This window comes from Bufo bufo, chromosome 10, assembly GCF_905171765.1.
Source record: "Bufo bufo chromosome 10, aBufBuf1.1, whole genome shotgun sequence".
Lineage (NCBI taxonomy): Eukaryota > Metazoa > Chordata > Amphibia > Anura > Bufonidae > Bufo > Bufo bufo.
Window position 1 is genome coordinate 23,837,306 of NC_053398.1, and position 20,263 is coordinate 23,857,568.

At 42.0% G+C, this 20,263-nt stretch overlaps 1 protein-coding gene across 1 annotated transcript in view; it reads right to left on the reverse strand.

The window, feature by feature from the left end:
* The window catches only part of SPON1 (spondin 1), a 306,848-nt gene extending 291,210 nt beyond the window's left edge, over nucleotides 1-15,638 (reverse strand). Inside the window, 2 exon segments of the mRNA XM_040409267.1 lie at nucleotides 15,108-15,152; nucleotides 15,155-15,638. Coding sequence (XP_040265201.1) covers nucleotides 15,108-15,152; nucleotides 15,155-15,329 — 220 coding nt within the window. The 5' untranslated portion in view covers nucleotides 15,330-15,638.
* Between the last annotated feature and the right edge of the window lie 4,625 nt (nucleotides 15,639-20,263).

Consider the following 20,263-nt stretch of genomic DNA (forward strand, 5'->3'; position numbering starts at 1 on the left):
ATGGATGGGCCCGTGGCTGGATTGGTAAAGGGCAGAGAGCTCCAGTCCGACTCAGACGCCAGCAAGGTGGAGGTGGAGTACTGGTTTGGTCTGGTATCATCAAAGATGAGCTTGTGGGGCCTTTTCGGGTTGAGGATGGAGTCAAGCTCAACTGCCAGTCCTACTGCCAGTTTCTGGAAGACACCTTCTTCAAGCAGTGGTACAGGAAGAAGTCTGCATCCTTCAAGAAAAACATGATTTTCATGCAGGACAATGCTCCATCACACGCGTCCAAGTACTCCACAGCGTGGCTGGCAAGAAAGGGTATAAAAGAAGAAAATCTAATGACATGGCCTCCTTGTTCACCTGATCTGAACCCCATTGAGAACCTGTGGTCCATCATCAAATGTGAGATTTACAAGGAGGGAAAACAGTACACCTCTCTGAACAGTGTCTGGGAGGCTGTGGTTGCTGCTGCACGCAATGTTGATGGTCAACAGATCAAAACACTGACAGAATCCATGGATGGCAGGCTTTTGAGTGTCCGTGCAAAGAAAGGTGGCTATATTGGTCACTGATTTGTTTTTGTTTTGTTTTTGAATGTCAGAAATGTATATTTGTGAATGTTGAGATGTTATATTGGTTTCACTGGTAAAAATAAATAATTTAAATGGGTATATATTTGTTTTTTGTTAAGTTGCCTAATAATTATGCACAGTAATAGTCACCTGCACACACAGATATCCCCCTAAAATAGCTAAAACTAAAAACAAACTAAAAACTACTTCCAAAAATATTCAGCTTTGATATTAATGAGTTTTTTGGGTTCATTGAGAACATGGTTGTTGTTCAATAATAAAATGAATCCTCAAAAATACAACTTGCCTAATAATTCTGCACTCCCTGTATTACAATGGATTCGAAAAAAAAATGGATCCGCAAAAAAAAGAATGCCATACGGAACGTCATCCGTTTTTTTTTTGCGGACTGCAAAACACATATGTTCGTGTGCATGTAGCCTAAGGGCTGTATGCTATTGGGTTGGCTTGGTCGAATAGACAAAGATAGAGAATATAGCGCTATATTCGACAATTCTACCAAGCCAACCCATCAGTGATTGTAGTAATTTTTACTGTCACAAAATTTGTGATCCTAAATTACTAGCACTAATTTAGTGATATTAAAGTAAATTACTAATATGACTAATGGGTTCAGATGGAAAAAAAATAATATTCGTTAGAACGAATATATTTTAATATATTCAAAATATTAGCGAATTTACAAAGTTGTAATATTCGTACGAATATTTTGCTATTCGAATATTCGCGCTAATCCCTAGTCTATCTCTTTAAATGACTGCAGCTTCCACCACAAACTTTCTTTTTATAGATTAAAGGAGTATTCCGGTTATAAATAGTTGTCCCCTATCCAAAGGATAGGGGATAACTATCAGATCGGCAGTGGTCCTACCTCTGGGACCGATCTCGAGAACGGTGGCCCCGTACCCTGTGGAGCTCCCCTGAAGTGGATGGAGTTGCTATCTCTCGGCTATCTCTGGCGCTCCATCCACTTGTGCGTTGCGTGAAAATCGCAGCATGCTCTATATTCTGCGTTTTTCACGCAACGCAGGCCCCTTAGAAGTGAATGGGGTTGCGTGAAAATCGCAAGCATCCGCAAGCAAGTGCGGATGCGGTGCGATTTTCACGCACGGTTGCTAGGAGACGATCGGGATGGGGACCCGATCATTATTATTTTCCCTTATAACATGGTTATAAGGAAAATAATAGCATTCTGAATACAGAATGCATAGTACAATAGCGCTGGAGGGGTTAAAAAATAAATAAATAATAATTTAACTCATCTTAGTCCACTTGATCGCGATGCCCGGCATCTCCTTCTGTCTCCTTTACTGAACAGGACCTGTGGTGAGCATTCATTACAGGTCAAGGACCTGTGGTGACGTCACTCCGGTCATCACATGATCCATCACATGATCTTTTACCATGGTGATGGATCATGTGATGACCGGAGTGACGTCACCACAGGTCCTTGACCTGTAATGAATGCTCACCACAGGTCCTGTTCAGTAAAGGAGACAGAAGGAGATGCCGGGCATCGCGATCAAGTGGACTAAGGTGAGTTAAATTATTATTTATTTATTTTTTAACCCCTCCAGCGCTATTTTACTATGCATTCTGTATACAGAATGCTATTATTTTCCCTTCTAACTATGTTATAAGCAGAAATAATACAATCTACAGAACAGATTGTGGGGCCCAGTCAGTTGTGGGGCCCAGTTAGTTCTAGCTACGCCCCTATCATTGTGATTAGAATAATTGCAGAATTACTAGGTGTCCAAGTCAGAGAATGACTGCAGCAATGCTGCCTTCGACTATAAAGGAATGCTGGGAATTGTAGTCTTGCAACAGCTGCAGAGGCACAAGCTGGAGACCACTGGGATTTGAAATAACGGGCGGTGTAATACGTGGACTGTTCTCCCACACCTGCTGCACTACCACAAGAATTCTTTTAGCAGCTGTGTACAAGGCTCGCTGACCCTCACCTGCCAAAGAGGCCGTGTAAATACTGACAAGCAAATGACGGTGTTTCTACAGTTTCCTGACATTTTTCCGCATGAAAGGCTTCTGCGGTCCGCACTATTGTAGCCTGCTAAACCACTGAAGGCCATACAGAACAAGAAAAGAAACAAGGACAGAAAGTCGAGGGCCTTATTACTACTGGGGGCATTATTATAATTGGTGAAACTTCAGGGTCATTATTATTACTAGGGACACTATTACAACTGGGGGCACTATAGGGGGCATTATTATTTCTAGGGCACTATAGGGGCATTATTAAAATTGGTGACAGTTTAGGGACGTTATTACTATACTTTATCTCACTGTGATTTTGTAGTAAAAAGATCACAGAGAAGCACGGAGCATTATCAATCCTGTTAATGCTCCGTGTCTCTGCTGTCTGGAGCGGGGCTTGGCTCTCTTTCATGCAGCGGATTACCCGCATGGCATCCGCTCGTGTGAAAGAGCCCTAAAGGGCATTTTTATTACTGGGGCACTATAGAGGGCTTTATTACTATTGGGTGCACTATAGGGGTATTTTTATTACTGGGCACTATAGAAGGCTTTAATACTACTGGGGGAACTATAGGGGGTATTTATATTACTGGGGCACTATAGGGTTTTTTATTACTACTGGGCATTATTATTGCTTGGGCACTATAGGGGACTTTATTACTACTAGAGGCACCATAGGGAACATTGTTATTACCGGGGCACTATAGGAGGCTTTATTACTACTGTTGGCACTATAAGGGGCATTTTTATTACTGGGGTACTATAGGGGGCATTATTATAATTGATTATATTTTAGGGGCATTATTATTACTGGGACACTATAGGGGGTATTATTACAATTGATTACACTTCAGGGACATTATTATTACTGGGGCACTATAGTGAGCTGTATTACAACTGGGGGCACTGTGGGGGGCATTATTATTACTGGTGTACCATAGGGGGCATTATTATAACTGGTGACATTTTATGGGCTTTTATTTTACTGGAGGCACTATAGCAGATTGTATTACTACTGGAGGCATTAATGGGGGCAGAGCTTAATGGGCCAATAGGACAGTGATTAGCGGTGCAATGAGGCACATCCTACTGCTGCAATTTTTTTTACGGCTTCAAAAATGTCAAATCCACCCTGTGAATAGCTATTCACTTGAATGAATGAAAAGAATACTACCACAATACCAAAAGCCACTCATTCCATCCCTCGAAAGTGCTTCCTGTCAGTGTCTTCTGGTCAGAGAAGCAGAGCTGAAAGCCTTTCCCGGTCATGTCTGACAGACATAGATATACATCGTCGTGTTACATGCGGACAAACTGTCAGTCTATGGAAATAAACAAGACTGATTTGCATTCTTTGCAGTATGCTTTGTATGTACAGTGGATATAAAAAGTCTACACACCCCTGTTAAAATGTCAGGTTTCTGTGATGTAAAAAAATGAGACAAATATAAATAATTTCAGAACTTTTAATGTGACCTATAAACTGTACAACTCAATTGAAAAATAAATGAAATCTTTTAGGTGGAGGAAAGAAAACAAAAAAGCTATAATAATGTGGTTGCATAAGTATGCACACCCTCTTATAACTGGGGATGTAGCTTAGCTGTGTTCAGAATTAAGCAATCACATTCAAATTCATGTTAAATAGGAGTCAGCATACACCGGCCATCATTTAAAGTGCCTCTGATTAACCCCAAATACAGTTCAGCTGCTCTAGTTGGTCTTTCCTGAACTTTTCTTAGTCGCATCCCACAGCAGAAGCCATGGTCCACAGAGAGCTTCCAAAGCATCAGAGGGATCTCATTGTTAGAAGGTATCAGTCAGGAGAAGGGTACAAAAGAATTTCCAAGGCATTAGATATACCATGGAACACAGTGAAGACAGTCATCACCAAGTGGAGAAAATATGGCACAACAGTGACATCACCAAGAATTGGATGTCCCTCCAAAATTGATGAAAAGACGAGAAGAAAACTGGGCTGGGAGGCTACCAAGAGGCCTACAGCAACATTAAAGGAGCTGCAGTAATATCTGGCAAGTACTATCTGTGTGGTACATGTGACAACAATCTCCCGTACTCTTCATATGTCTGGGTTATGGGGTAGAGTGGCAAGACGAAAGCCTTTTCTTACGAAGAAAAACATCCAAGCCAAGCTACATTTTGCAAAAACACATCTGAAGTCTCCCAAAAGCATGTGGGAAAAGGTGTTATGGTCTAATGAAACCAAGGTTGAACTTTTTGGCCATAATTCCAAAAGATATGTTTGGCCCAAAAACAACACTGCACATCACCAAAAGAACACCATGCCCACAGTAAAGCATGGTGGTGGCAGCATCATGCCAAGGGGCTGTTTTTCTTCAGCTGGAACTGGGGCCTTAGTTAAGCTAGAGGGAATTATGAACAGTTCCAAATACCAGTCAATATTGGCCCAAAACCTTCAGGTTTCTGCTAGAAAGCTGAACATGAAGAGGAACTTCATCTTTCAGCATGACAACGACCCAAAGCATACATCCAAATCAACGAAGGAATGGCTTTACCAGAAGAAGATTAAAGTTTTGGAATGGCCCAGCCAGAGCCCAGACCTGAATCCGATTAAAAATCTGTGGGGTGATCTGAGGAGGGCTGTGCCCAGGAGATGCCCTCACAATCTGACAGATTTGGAGTGCTTTTGCAAAAAAGAGTCGGCAAATCTTGCCAAGTCAAAATGTGCCATGCTGATAGACTCATACCCAAAAAGACTGAGTGCTGTAATAAAATCAAAAGGTGCTTCAACAAAGTATTAGTTTAAGGGTGTGCAGACTTATGCAACCATATTATTATTATTATTTTATATTTTTTCTTCCTTCCACCTAAAAGATTTCATTTTGTTTTTCAATTGAGTGGTACAGTTTATAGGTCACATTAAAAATGGAAAAAGTTTTCAAATGATTTATCCTTGTCTCATATTTTTACATCACAGAAACCTGGCATTTTAACAGGGGTGTGTAGACTTTTTATATCCACTGTATACCTAAAAACTGTCTGTAGGTGTCACTGATTGGTTAATTATACCCAGACTCAGCAGAGGGATTTATCTTTCCCCCTCTGAGGGAGTTTTCTGCCATTCAGGGCAGATGATAGTTCAACTCAGCTCCTGCTGCTGAAAGAACAGTCCCCGAGGAAAAACATTTCTAGACTGTCTAGAAACACAAGGTCGTTTGTGTAAGCAAGTTGTTTGCTCATTATGGTTATAAAGGTTGCTGATTGTGGAAGGATGAACAGTTAATGGCACCTTTCATACTTATGTTTTGGATAAGCCAACTGTTTGTAGGATTTGCACCCCACCGTGGGAACTGTAATACTTATTTTTGAGAGTTTTGCACTCCTGTGATTATCTTGGAAAGGTTGGATATTGTTGGATGTACTACAACTCCCATTCTCACCAGTAAAGAAAGACTTGTTTATTGAGTGTTCTTGCATGGAAAGACCATTTACTGTTATCTCACATACATATTCTTATTATTATAGCCAAATTTACCACCCTAACTCCTCCCACAGTTTTTACACTACATAGACAGTAATATACCAAATATATCAAAACCCTAAGAGCTTCAAGGAAGAATAATTGATACAGAACTGGCAAAATAATAGAAAGCTGAGCCCTAATAACAAGTGACACACAAATGGGTAGCAGTAGTAAAAAGCCAGCGGGTTGGCGAAATGCGCGTTGAGGTAGCAGCGGTGCCGGGGCCTTGGTCTTTGTATCCACCAAGGGTAATTGACTATTACTATTTGCTTTTTACTACTGCTACCCATTTGTGTGTCACTTGTTATTAGGGCTCAGCTTTGGTAACTGGCTTTCTATTATTTTGCCAGTTCTGTATCAATTATTCTTCCTTGAAGCTCTCAAGGTTTTGATACTCACAAGTGGCTAGCAGTTAGACACCATTGTGTCCTTCAGTCCTCACAGGATTGATTTTAGCCTTTGGTGTGTATAATTATACTGTGATTTATATCTGGTGGGTACTTGTTTTCTGGGAGCCTCTAGCCCGTCTTTGTAGACAGGGGTTTTGGGTGGGTTTGACATCTTCCCCCATTGTTTGTCTTCACCTTAATATGGATTTAAATATATCTAATAAACTTTTGTACTATATTTTATAGATCATGTCTCATGAGTATTTGTATGGGGCTATTGGTTGATACGAGTATTGGTGTTCTTGTATTACAGACTAGACCCCCTGAGATATTATTTTATATGGTCTGAGGTATTGTTTGGTTCTCATGATTTCTCATGATTTCTGCCACTACTCCCTCATTTTCAAGCCCACCTACACAAATCTTATATCAAAATGTTCAGCTATCCCTGTTGCCACTAAAAATGTCCACGGCTAAGCCATAGTCCTGATAGTTTTCACAATATAAACATTTGTTTGCAACTCATTGACATTCATTGAAACTCTAGCCACCTCAAATTTGAAGGGCAATTTCTAAACTGCGACTGTGCCTTAATTTTTAATATTTCAGAGACATACTATGCATCAAAATGTAGGTCTGGGTCTTATGATTCTCACAATATAAAACTCTTCGCTGTAGGATTTATAATTATTTTTAAACTACAACCGTTTGAAGATGGCAACTGCCAGTGAAGTGAGCAAGTTGGAGCAGTTTGTTTTTAACCGCTCTTCTCTGCCCTTGCTGTAGAGTGAGTTGCCATAGGAACCCAGGTGTGTGAGCAGCCAGCAGAGTGACAAAAGCTAGAGTGTGAGCTGAAAAATCAGGACATGATTTCTAAACTGCCACCACTCCCTCATTTTCAAGCCAACCTACATAAATCGGCTGCTAATATTTTTATAAATGTATGTTTTAATGTAACTGTGAAGCACTTTGGGCTACAACATTGCAATTAAATAATTAAATGTGCTATATAAATAAATAAAAGTTGAAATGCGTTTCTCACTCTATCAAGCTTGCCATGTGCACTTTTTAAATTTGATGAAAGTTACTCTGCCCAGTCCAACCATTCCACAGTTACTCCAGCCACTCCAACCACACAACAGTTACTCAAGCCACTCCACCCAGTTACTCCGCCCACTCCAGTTGTAGACTACTGGTCGAGGCAAGAACAGTTTGCACAATTTCCCCAGAAATTGTAGCTTTTCTAGTTTTCTACAATCGGCTTGTTTACTGCCACAGTGCCTACAACTCCTGCCTTGCACTAAGGGTACCCCGAGTATCAGACAGGAGCCCCAACATTAGAGTGTGCCGCAAGAAAGGGTGAACCCTCTTATCGCTGTCCTGGCCCTAGGGAGCATCGGTGTGAGGAATGCCACTTTGAATTAGAATTGCAGCCATAGCCACTACAACTCCCATCTTCTGGTCCCCTTCTCTGGGGGTCTGAGTATCGAGACCCCCACAGATCTCTAGAGCAAAGAGGAAGAATCGCTCACATATCATGCTCTCTAGGAGATGGGCTCAATAGAAGTCTATGGGCCCATCTTGATTCTATCCTCTGCAGCGAGGAGAGAGAGCTCATATGCAAGCACTTCTCTTGTCTTATTTTAGTTATTGGTGGGGGTCTCAGCACTCAAACCCCCGCCAATCAAAAGTTTTATAAAAACTCATTGACCCTTTAAGTATAAAGGCTATGGACACCTTTGCGTCTATTTTTTTATAATTGTGTTTTACTGATTTGGGGCTAAAATCATTTTTTCAGTTAGTTTTTATTAAAAATGTTCTGCTGTTTTTGAGATACAGGGGTTAAAAATCACTAGACTAGTCTGTCGGCAAGCTGTCACAGTCTGCTTTCTTTGAATCCCATCATCTGATGGCTTATGTGTAGCTCTTATCTCTGATCTTTTGGCCTCAAACTGATAAGAATATGGCTTAAATAAGTGTTTATGGGGTCAGGAGATCAGAATTAAGAGCTACACATGAGCAGTTAGATGATGGGATTCAAAGAAAACACAGCATGACAGCTTGAAAATAGACTGTATCTCTTGTATCTCAGAAACTGCTGAAAATGTTTTAATAAAGACCAATTAAAATTATTGAATTATTTTAAGCCCAAAATGAGTAAAATGTAATCATAACAAAAACTTCCCCCAAAGTTGTCTATAGTTTTTAAAGCTTCTTAATCTGATGGGTATGACACAGCACTCTGTTCATGCTCTTTACCCAGATGTAATGTCACTCTGTGATGTCATGTTGCCAAAAACTGAACCATACTAGTGCTAAGGGTACTCTCACACTAGCGTTTTTCTTTTCCGGTATTGAGTTTGGTCCTAGGGGCTACATACCGGGAAAAAAACTGATCCGTTTTATCCTATTGCATTCTGAATGGAGAGCAATCCGTTAAGGATGCATCAGGATGTCTTCAGTTCAGTCCCTCTTACGTTTTTTGGCCGGAGAAAATACCGCAGCATGCTGTATTTTTCTCTCCGGCCAAAAATCCTAAACACTTGGCGGAATGCCGGATTCGGCATTAATTTCCATTGAAGTGTATTAGTGCCGCATTGACGGATCCGTTCTTCTGGTCCGCGCATGCGCAGACCTTTTAATCTGTGGGGAAAAAAAATACCGGATACGTTTTTCCGGATGACACCGGAGAGACGGATCCGGTATTTCAATGCATTTGTCAGACGGATCCGCATCTGACAAATGCATCCGTTTGCGTCCAGGTTGCCGCATCCGGCGACGGAACTGCCTGCCGGAATCCTCTGACGCAAGTGTGAAAGTAGCCTAAGTTGCTTTGCAGAATCCATACCTTCTAATGCAAATATCATATTTGCATTAGAAAAATAGATATTTTGCATTTATGCTTCACCCTTCTTGCTACTATTACAAGGAAATTCTTACCCTCTTACCCTAGGAGGAGCAACTAATACAAGTAGTCCACCAGCAGAGCAGGCTGCGGCCACGAGCACATATCCTTTAGCATTAAGGAGACAGGTCTTATACTACAGTTTAATACCTGGTAGTACAGTGACTTCAGGACTCAGGAATGGGTTATGACTTTCCTTATGAACTTCTCGCTTCATTTACTATTGCGGTTTGCTGCGCTGAATTAATTAATTGATAAGGGAAGGCTAATTAATTCATGCATCAACTGCTAACCGCAATAGAAAATCAATGAGGAGGCTCAAACACAATACCTAGTGTGCCAGGTGGATGAGGTCTTGAGGGGGGGTTGCACTTCAACTTTAATATACAGAAGATTAGCTTTTACTGACCCATTTGATTCAACATTGCCTGCAATATTCGTAGCAATGTATGCAGTACAATGTGCGGCATTAACCATGTAGTGTCTGCAGGATACACATGACAACCAGGGGGCATCTAATTTTCGCCAAGGAATGAAATCCACAGTGAAAATCTGCTACATTTCCACCACAAATTGGTCATGCGGCATAATGGAAAATCCAAAGTAAATCTAGAATTGGGTGTAGATTTCTTTCTAAAACCCATTCACTTACAGTGTACCGTATTCTGCTGCGGGATTGTGCTGTGCATTCTGCAACAAACACATGGGTGGGGGGTCATTTTTTTTTACCAGAAATACCCCTATATTAGGTGTATTTCTGGAGAAGATTGCGGCACAAAAGGTCCTTTGCGCCGCAATCTCCGACTTTTCCCCGCTCGCCCCAGATATAAAAAAAGTGGGCGGAGTGGGCAGGGAAGGGGGCGGGCCATCAGGTTTAGGCGTAGAAAATGGTCTAAATGTAGGACAGCTCGGAACTTATGTAGAGACTGGCAGCAACCTCCATCCCGGCCACCTCATATCTGAAGTGCAGCGGTGGTCCTAACCCCTTGACATGATAGGTCCTGGATGCATTTCTGAAGTATAACGATATTACAGGTTACAGCTACTAGATTTCTGGAGAATGGTCATTGACCCAAAAGATTATTCTCTTCTCTCAGTTATCAGCTACTTTCGTTTTGTTGAAGTTTGTACTATGTATCTAAACAGCCTGATCATGGTTGAGTAGTTGGTTGGTGCCCTCTTCCATGGTACCCAGTACTACCGTGTCAGCCTCCCATCCCCACCCCAAGCTACACATATTTTATCTCACAAATCACTAGACCATTTTGGAGAATTCGTACATTTTAGAAAATGCAACAGTTGTAACCTGTGGGAAAACCTGGGATCAAGTGTTTAATTTCCCTGTGAAGGAGCTGTTTTTTTTAAACTGGAGACCCTTTTTAAGGGCACCTCTAAGCAGGACCAACTCAGTCTGGTAGGATAAATCCTGCGGATCAAAATAACACCTGTCTTGTGAAAATCGGTTGTGCCTTTCCCGAGAAAAAATTCCTTTCTCAAATGTGTCCCAAGAGGTGTGGCCAGCATTGTAAAGCAGAGGGTCGAGGCCCCGCCCCTCACTGCACTGAAGCCTGCATTTGCAGAAAGAATAAAAGTCTTTCTTCTCCAAAACGCCACAATCGATTTTCACAAGACCAGTATAATTTTAATCAGCACGATCAACCCTACAAGGTAGCGTGTCTGGTTTAATAGGGTTGATTTTGCTGACAAGTGCCCTTTAAAGCCTACCTAGTATTCCATGGGAATTTTCTTCTTTCTTCTTCCACTTTAAGAACTCGATATAACTTCCCATCGTACATGAAATGCAATATATTTGAGGCAGACTCTAGGGGCGCTAATGCTGAAAGATGATTTCGCCTCAAGCAGTCTTTGCACTTACGATATATATCTAGTGCTTCGTGATTTTCAGTATAAAAAATATATTGAAGAAATTCATCACCGTTATGTCTGTCTCTGGAGTCTCTACAGCGCTGCGTCTTCCCAGCTCCTACCCCATAAACTCATCTGGGAAGAAACTTATAATTTTGCTCATTGCCACCACTTATACCCAAATTGAAACTAATCACCTACAATCACGATGAATGACAGAGTAGCGCAATGCCAGCTCTGATGGCAGTGCCATTATTTTTTCGCTTGCTGCTATGGAGCATCCACAAGAGTCACATCTTTTTCCGCTCAAAAAAACGGCCAATTGCCAGATATAAATAGGAAATCCCAGTGCGACCAGCAGAAGGACCTGCAGCTAATACTGAGTGCACTCCTTAACATTAACAGGTTATTAACAGCTGGAGAAAAGCCCCCGGCTGCCGCTTTATCTGATATCCACAGAAAGAAAAATCCATCAACCTTCTCCTGCGGATTTAACAGATCGTAATCAGCCATTTAAAGGAGTAATAAACCTAAAGTTTGCAGCTTATAGAAAGAGCTTCTGATATCACATCTATGTGGAGCTGGGGTAGGCAGAGTAGGCGGCTGCCTAGGGAGCCATCGAGGGTGATGCAATTGCTGTTAAACACAGTCACAGCTTGGATTTCCATTACCTGGGGCAAAGATTGAGTTTTCTGCCCAAGCACTGGGTTATAGGCACCCGGAGCATATGCTACCCCCTATCTATCCCCCAGGTTATAATGTCCACAGCCAATCAAACCCTATGAAGTATGTCACCTTCTTGCATACAGTGCATGCATGAATATTCCAAGCATAGACATAGCAGAGCCAAACTTGTTAGTAACTGGGGGAATCAGGTTTGGTAGCTGTAGTCGAAACACTCATCGGCTATCATGGTAAACTTTAGAGACGCATGATGGGGAGGCGGATCATGGGCTCTTGACAACAGGAGAACCTGAGCTATGTCTGAGATTTTCAGAACTGGAGATAGGTGAGATGATTGAAAAGAGATGATTCTGGCTTCAGGGAAGAGATTACACTGTGGATGTGAGGGGGTAGGTTCAAGTGCCCTCACCCCAGCATCATATATGCCATGTTGGATAGGAAGACCTCCTTGACACCTACTGTAGCTACAAGGTTGTCCAGTTTCAGAAATCCCATTGATTGACCAGGTAGCATGGTGGCTCAGTGGCTGCACTATTGTCTTGTAATGCTGGGGTCATGGGTTTGAAGCCAACTTTTCATGAAGTTTGTATATTCTCCTTTTGTCAGCAAGGAGTTTGAATGTTCTCCCTTTGTTTGCATGCAGTATGTATGTTCTCCCTTTGCATGGAGCTTGCATGTTATCCCTTTGTCTGCATAAAGTTTGGATGTTCTCCCTTTTTCTACACTGAGTTTGTATATTCCTCCTTTGCATGGCGTGTACATGCTCTCCCTTTGTCTGCATGGAATTTTTATGTCCTCCCTTTCTCTGCATGGAACTTGTATGTTCTCCCTTTGTCTGCATGGATTTTGTATGTTCTCCCTTAGTCTGCATGGAGTATGTATGTTCTTCCTTTGTCTTCATGGAGTTTGTATGTTCTCTTTTTGTGTGCATGGACTTTGAATGTTCTCCCTTTGTCTGCATGGATTTTGTATGTTCTCCCTTAGTCTGCATGGAGTATGTATGTTCTTCCTTTGTCTGCATGGACTTTGTATGTTCTCCCTTTGTCTGCATGGAGTATGTATGTTCTTCCTTTGTCTGCATGGACTTTGTAAGTTCTCCCTTTGTCTGCATGGAGTATGTATGTTCTTCCTTTGTCTGCATGGACTTTGTATGTTCTCCCTTTGTCTGCATGGAGTTTGCATGTCCTTCCTTTGTCTGTATGGAGTTTGCATGTTCTCCCTTAGTCTACATGGATTTTCTCTGGGTACGCCACATAAAAAAATAAATGACATAGCATTTTTATTTGTCCAGTTGCTTTAAAGTCTACAGTATAGTGAATTACAAAATTCACTATAAACAAAGTAATTTTTGCATATCATTTTTGGTGTTGCATTTGTGCATTTTCAGCGCTGTTGGCAAAAGGCAGCCTGCTCTGGGTATGGCAGTTTTTCAGGAGTTTTTCTCTTAGTCATCTCTATGGTAGTTGCACAATGCCTGATTTAGCAAGAAAAAAAATCATTGAAAAAAACACTGCCAAAAAATGTATAATGTTAATAAAATGCCAGTCTATGATAGCCCCTGTGCTGCTGGAGAATGCACTTAATTTATGATAAGTCGCAAGCCTCATCATAAATTAGGCGCATCCTCCGGCAGTCCATGCACCTAAACAGAATTCTATGGCAGTTTGGAGCTGCAGTAGATCTCTGTCTTTTTTTTTACGCTAAAAAACGGATATATATGAAGACAAATGTATCGGCCCCACTCGCCCTGCCCCCTCCCGCCCTCGTCCTTTCTGGAAAGTGGCGAAGACGGCATAGGAACACCACAGTATTGTCGCAATGGCATTTAAAAATTTGCAAACAAGGGGCTTGCAACTTTTTTTTCCGCCAGAAAAATCTCCCCCTATGTGTGAAGGGAACCGTATGAATTAATTTAGAATTTACGTTATGAGCCCCAGTGGGGGCAGGGACTGATATGAGTGATGACAGAATATTTAGCTGCTACAGCAATATAAAAAAGTCAACCAAAAAAGGTTGATAACTGAGAAAAAGTTAATAAACAGCAAAAAAAAGTTTTTTTTGCCCCTTTAAATACAAGTTGTAATAATCCAAATCTGTCTTGAGTTAAACTCTTCTCGGAGAGGGGTGACGTGCCAGAGCTCATCAGGTAAGGGTGTAGCTGCATGGCACGTTGGGTGTGTGATCACGTGTGGTCAGATTTGGCATACTCTGCCCGGTCTGACTCGCCAATCAAAATATCAACGTGTTGGGAAAGCGCTTGGCTGTTGACAGCAGTGAAGGATCAGCTGCGGAAACGTGCGGTAGTTAATGATCGAGGGCAGTACCCACCACAGATGACACGCCATGGTTAGACTATCCAGGGGCAACGCACTTGGCAGCCTCATGGCTCAGGATATTGCCGTCCCAGGAGCCCTTCTTAAAGGAGCAGCATCACCCTCTGACAAGGATGGAAAAGGAGGTCTCAGAAGTGAAGATGAAGTGGTGGTCATGGGGATGAATTCATTTCTAGATGCATTTCACGCGGTTCTCAGAATGGTTCCAAAAAGAAAATAAAAAAACACGTATCGCACATGGATCTGTTATTTTTTTCTCTTTTTAAAAAATAATGTTTTCCCTCTTTTTGGACTGGTCCTGAGAATGGAATGGCTGAGAACAGAGAACAATAGAGCGAAGGCAAAAAAAAGTAGGGATGTTTCTAAGTTCTGCGAGCTATTTCGAAATTCATACAGGACAACTATATTTCTCATTGAAGCTGTCCGTACAAAGTTCCAGCATAGCAGAGCTAAGTGAGCTGAAGGCTTCCAGAGATTCAGCCCTGTGTCTAAATACCGTGACCAAAGCAGTGACTTTTTGGTACCTAGTGCAGAAGCAACATACCCTCTGAAGTCAGAGTATAGCAGAGTAGAGTTTGTCATTTGGCCAAATGCTCACAATATCACAATGCATTTGGGGGTGTACATATAAACCAAAGGCAAGAGCATTAGCTATTAATAATATACAGTATAATAAATGGTGCAACGACAAAGTATCCGATAACAAATTCAGCTCTGCTACCTTTAAATGCATATAGAAGGACGGTAAAGCCTATAGAGCAGGGTACTCAATGGCTGTGCAGATCATGTATTATGATGATCAAAGACCCTACTAAAAGAATGGAGCCCCCCACCCCCCCTGCACCTTGTCACTTACCCTGTAAGTAATCCCTGGCTTGTAGTAGTCCGGGTCTCCTCTACTCTCAGGGAAAATTCATTGTATCCTTCTTTTCTGGTGCTTCCTTGTGCTCTTAAAATCCTGCTACAATATCCTTCTGATTTGGTTGCTTTCTCTACAGTGTCATCCATAAATCCATAGACCACCACCAAACAAGTCACCGCCACATAATGCAAAGATTGCATAAACAGTCCCATTTCAGGAACCCCCCCCCTCCCCAAAATAAAAAAAAAAGAGATAAAATATCTGCGAGGATAAGAGAGGGAGCTGCAAGTGGGAATAAGAAGGAGTCAGGGCTGTGGTCTCCAGCAGATCCAGGACTGAAGTGCTGCTCTCCTTCCCTGGATGTGATTAGCAGCACTGTAATGTTTACTTAGCCCAGCAGAATTCACAGGGTTTGGTGAAATAGCAGAGCGCAGGGGGACGCTGCTGTCTCCTAGACATCCAGCAAAGATCTGCTCTGGATGGACTGAGCTAACAGACTGGGAATTAATCAAGCACATTCCTTCCACAGCCTATAGTGACTGTATGTATTTAGGTAATCGTTCCCTTTTTTTTTTTTTCGCCTTTTAGGTTCGCAAGGGGTCCATTTTTTTTTTTTGGGAAGCGAAGATCTCACCTAGCAACCTGTTTGTGGAAGTGAACGATGTAGGGTTCCGAAAGTCAACCTATGATACTGCCATTTGTTAGGCGGATGAGCGCAGCCTCCAGGGTTCAATGAAGGAAGGGGGGAAGGACCTTTAAATAGGAAAAAGTTTTGTTCAAACGCCAGTCCATAGCAACGCTGTGGGAATGCACGATAAAGCATGCAGATGTAGCAGAGCTGGAAGCGTTCCTTGTGTATTGGGATAAGATGAGGGTGTAGCACTGTGAAAAAGCCACGGATCATTCAAAGGTGAACCGGCTGCGTTGACAAAGTCAGCCCCAAATGGAAGAAGGAAAAAATGGAGATTTTGATCCTAATATTTTTAGGTTAGGGTGCGCAATCCGAACAGAATTAGGCCACGAAACAACCAGATCTGACCCCGATTTAATTGCCAGAGGCAACCTCGGGTAATAGAGGACTTTCTTCTACGGCAAAAATAATGCAACACCAATAGTTCTTCTGCAGAAAAGTGGAAAAGGAATGTGTCATCACAACCGATTATTTGAATTAAAATTTTTAAGTTAAGAATTTTTTGGGGGGTGATATATATATATATTTTTTTTCATTTTCCATGTCACTAATATATTCTGAAGTTTTCACACTGACCACTCAGCCTAATGCCCTAATGCTTCCTGTCCTGTAGAGCTCATATCTCAGTCAGCAGTCATCTCATCATTATCACATGCAGGATTACAATGAATGAGAAATCCTACACAAGGGTAACACGGGATCCACCATGGGTGGGACCTTGCAGGTCAGATGTGTCATACTCCTCTTCTATTAATCTTCCTGTTGTATCACATCAGATCCCTGAAATGGGCTTCTACAGTTGGGTGTATCGCACCCATATTTAAAGGGGCCCTGTCACCTCTCCTGACATGTGTGTTTTAGTAACTACTTGCATTCTCCATGAAATAACAATTCTGGGTCATCTATCCCTATGGGTCTATGCTGTGCCGTTCCTCTATTATTCCTGCTAGAAGTTATGCATGAATTGCTAGCAGTTTGCAATGAAGGTCTAGATTGGTGATACCAGCTCGGGGGGTGTCCCTGACCAGTCGGACTGGCAACATTGATTTGACCTATGTATGACACAGTCTCTCCCTTTTAATGCAAGCAAATTCAGAACAAGACTCAGCATCGCCCTCTTGTGGCAATATGTCAACAGACCTTTGAGCTGTGCTTTATTTTTGGGGATGAATGATCCCTACTCCCATGTTTCAGACCTCACCATACACTTAGAAGTGAGCAGGGACGGCTCCAGAGTCACATAGATCAGAGGAATCCTAGCTCTCGGAGCGCTTCCTCTTCATCGCATGTTTTTAATTTCTGCCCCAAGGTCGTACAGAAGGCTCATAATAAACTGCGTGCGGTGTAATTGGAACATCCTCCTGTTTTACAGCAAAAGGAACTGACAAGCATGGAACAGCACCGAATCCATTTTCTTTACATTTATTCTGCGGATAAATAGCGGCATTCATCTCGTTCACAGGACAGAGTCTGATTGCTTCTCTCTCCATACATTTTGAATAGGTAATTGAATTAGAGAAATGATTTAGGAAGCCCCAGGCGAATCTGCTTCTCTGTTATGACCAATTTAAATCCCATTTTAGCCTCAGCCCCTCTATATATCCGAACCGTATGTAGTATCGGTGGTGAATACTTCACGTGAACTATATTTTATTCAATTGTTACTCTATCTATCTATCTATTATCTATCTATCTATCTATCTATCTATCTATCTATCTATCTATCTATCTATCTATCTATCTATCTATCTCATATCTATCTATCTATCTCATATCTATCTATTATCTATCTATCTATCTATCTATCTATCTATCTATCTATCTATCTATCTATCTATCTATCTATCTATCTATCTATCACTTCTATCTATCTATCTATCTATCTATCTATCTCATATCTATCTATTATCTATCTATCTATCTATCTATCTATCTATCTATCTATCTATCTATCTATCTATCTATCACTTCTATCTATCTATCTATCTATCTATCTATCTATCTATCTATCTATCTATCTATCTATCTATCTATCTATCACTTCTATCTATCTATCTATCTATCTATCACTTCTATCTATCTATCTATCACTTCTATCTATCTATCTATCTATCTATCTATCTATCTATCTATCTATCTATCTATCTCTCTATCCTCATATCTATCTATCTATCTATCTATCTATCTATCTATATCATATCTATCTATCTCTCCACCTCGTTGACAGGTGAGCTGTGATTCTCTCTCTTTGATCCATTTTTACTGAGCAAATGATCATTAGCTATGCTACGGTATGAAGAGCAGCTCTGGAGCACAAACTGCAGCCCTATGAAATGACACACTGTGCAGAAGAGGACCCTTTTCCGAGCACAGATATACAGTTTTTATATATCTATCTGTCTGTCTGTCTGTCTATCTAAAGCCTATATTACACAACCCGATTCTGCCAGCAATTGTCAGGAGGGAGGCATTCCTTACCGGCAATCGCCTGATCGCTAGCAGAGGAGATCGCTGCTATTACATGCAGCGATCTTCTCCTCAGTATAGGGAGGATCGGTCGTTATACCATCGCTTGTCCCTATGCCGTCCAGTTATTTGCCGGCGGCAGATCATGATTGGACACAACTTTAATTTTTAAATCTGTGAAAAGATTTGGATTGCCAGATAAATACGTGTTTGCTTGTTCAGGTAATAGGCGGCAGTATTACATTTCAGCATTCTTACGAACACTCGTTAGCGATGATTGGCCCCACAATCGCCTGTTGTAATACAGGCTTAGGCCTCTTGCCCACGACCGTATGCCCTCCGAGATATATGGTCCGTGAGTGGGCCATATCTCCCGGAGCGGCATTGATCGTGCGCACGGGAGCGCACAGCATAATAGATTACAGTGATGCTGAGCTAGTCGGGCCGCCCGCGGGGCTATTGTCCCGCACTCATACGATCTTATGAGTGCAGGCCCCGACGTGCACGGTATCATTGTAATCTATGATGCTGTGCGCTCCCGTGCGCATGATCAATGCCCCTCCGGGACATATGGCCCGCTCACGGACCGTATATCTCGGAGGGCATACGGTCGCGGACAACAGGCCTTAAAGAGAACCTATCCCAGATGTCTTTGAATATTTTATGTAATTGATTTGATCATGACTTGCTTTCCCCCAAGGCTTGGCTGTGGTGAAGTGCCATGGCGGCTCTCCTATACTGTCAGCTTAGGCCCGGTTCACACAGTACAGTTATTTTAGCCGAGTACGCAGTATGGCATCCAGAGCATAAGGGCTCATGCACACGACCGTGTGCTGGCCGAGGCCCATGCTGCGGACAGCAAATTGCTGTCCGCAATGCACAGGCACCGACCGTGGGGCAGCCACATGCGGATAGCAGACCCATTCACTTAAATTTTGCAGTGCTTCCGTGGGCTTCCAATCTGTGCCTCCGTTCCGCATCTCCCGGATTGCGGACCTATTCAAGTGAATGGGTACGTGATGCGGGATGCACACGGCCAGTGCCCGTGTATTGCGGACCCTCAGGGTATGTGAGGTCTATACGGACAGCTGCAGCCTGAGCACTAATGCCATCACCTTCAGGCTGTAATTACATTGGGACAATACCAGCCAACAACCCAACAATGGGGGAAGGGAAGCATTGGTCAACCAGGTAACGGAGGTCCTGTCCTACTACGAGGACACCTGTCAGTATTTTGGTTAAATTAAAATTCAATATATTTCTAACATATGTTTTACAATACAATAAAAGGGTTGCAAAAGAAAATTTCACATTCGAGTAAGTGGGTGTTGATCATTTGGTAAAAATATGTATAGGGTTACATAGAAACATAGAATGTGTCGGCAGATCAGAACCATTTGGCCCATCCAGTCTGCCTAATATACTGAATACTATGGATAGCCCCTGGCCCTATCTTATATGAAGGATGGCCTTATGCCTATCCTATGCATGCTTAAACTCCTTCACTGTATTTGCAGCTACCACTTCTGCAGGAAGGCTATTCCATGCATCCACTACTCTCTCAGTAAAGTAATACTTCCTGATATCACTTTTAAACCTTTGCCCCTCTAATTTAAAACGATGACCTCTTGTAGCAGTTTTTCTTCTTTTAAATATTCTCTCCTCTTTTACCTTGTTGATTCCCTTTATGTATTTAGAAGTTTTTCTCTGTCTCGTCTTTCTTCCAAGCTATACATGTTAAGGTCCTTAAATCTTTCCTGGTAGTTTTATCCTGCAATCCAGTGTACTAGTTTAGTAGCTCTTCTCTGAACTCTCTCCAAAGTATCAATATCCTTCTGGAGATATGGTCTCCAGTACTGAGCATAATACTCCAAATGAGGTCTCACTTGTGCTCTGTAGAGCGGCATGAGCACCTCCCTCTTTCTACTGGTAATGCCTCTCCCTATACACCCAAGCATTCTGCTAGCCTCTCCTGCTGCTCTATGACAT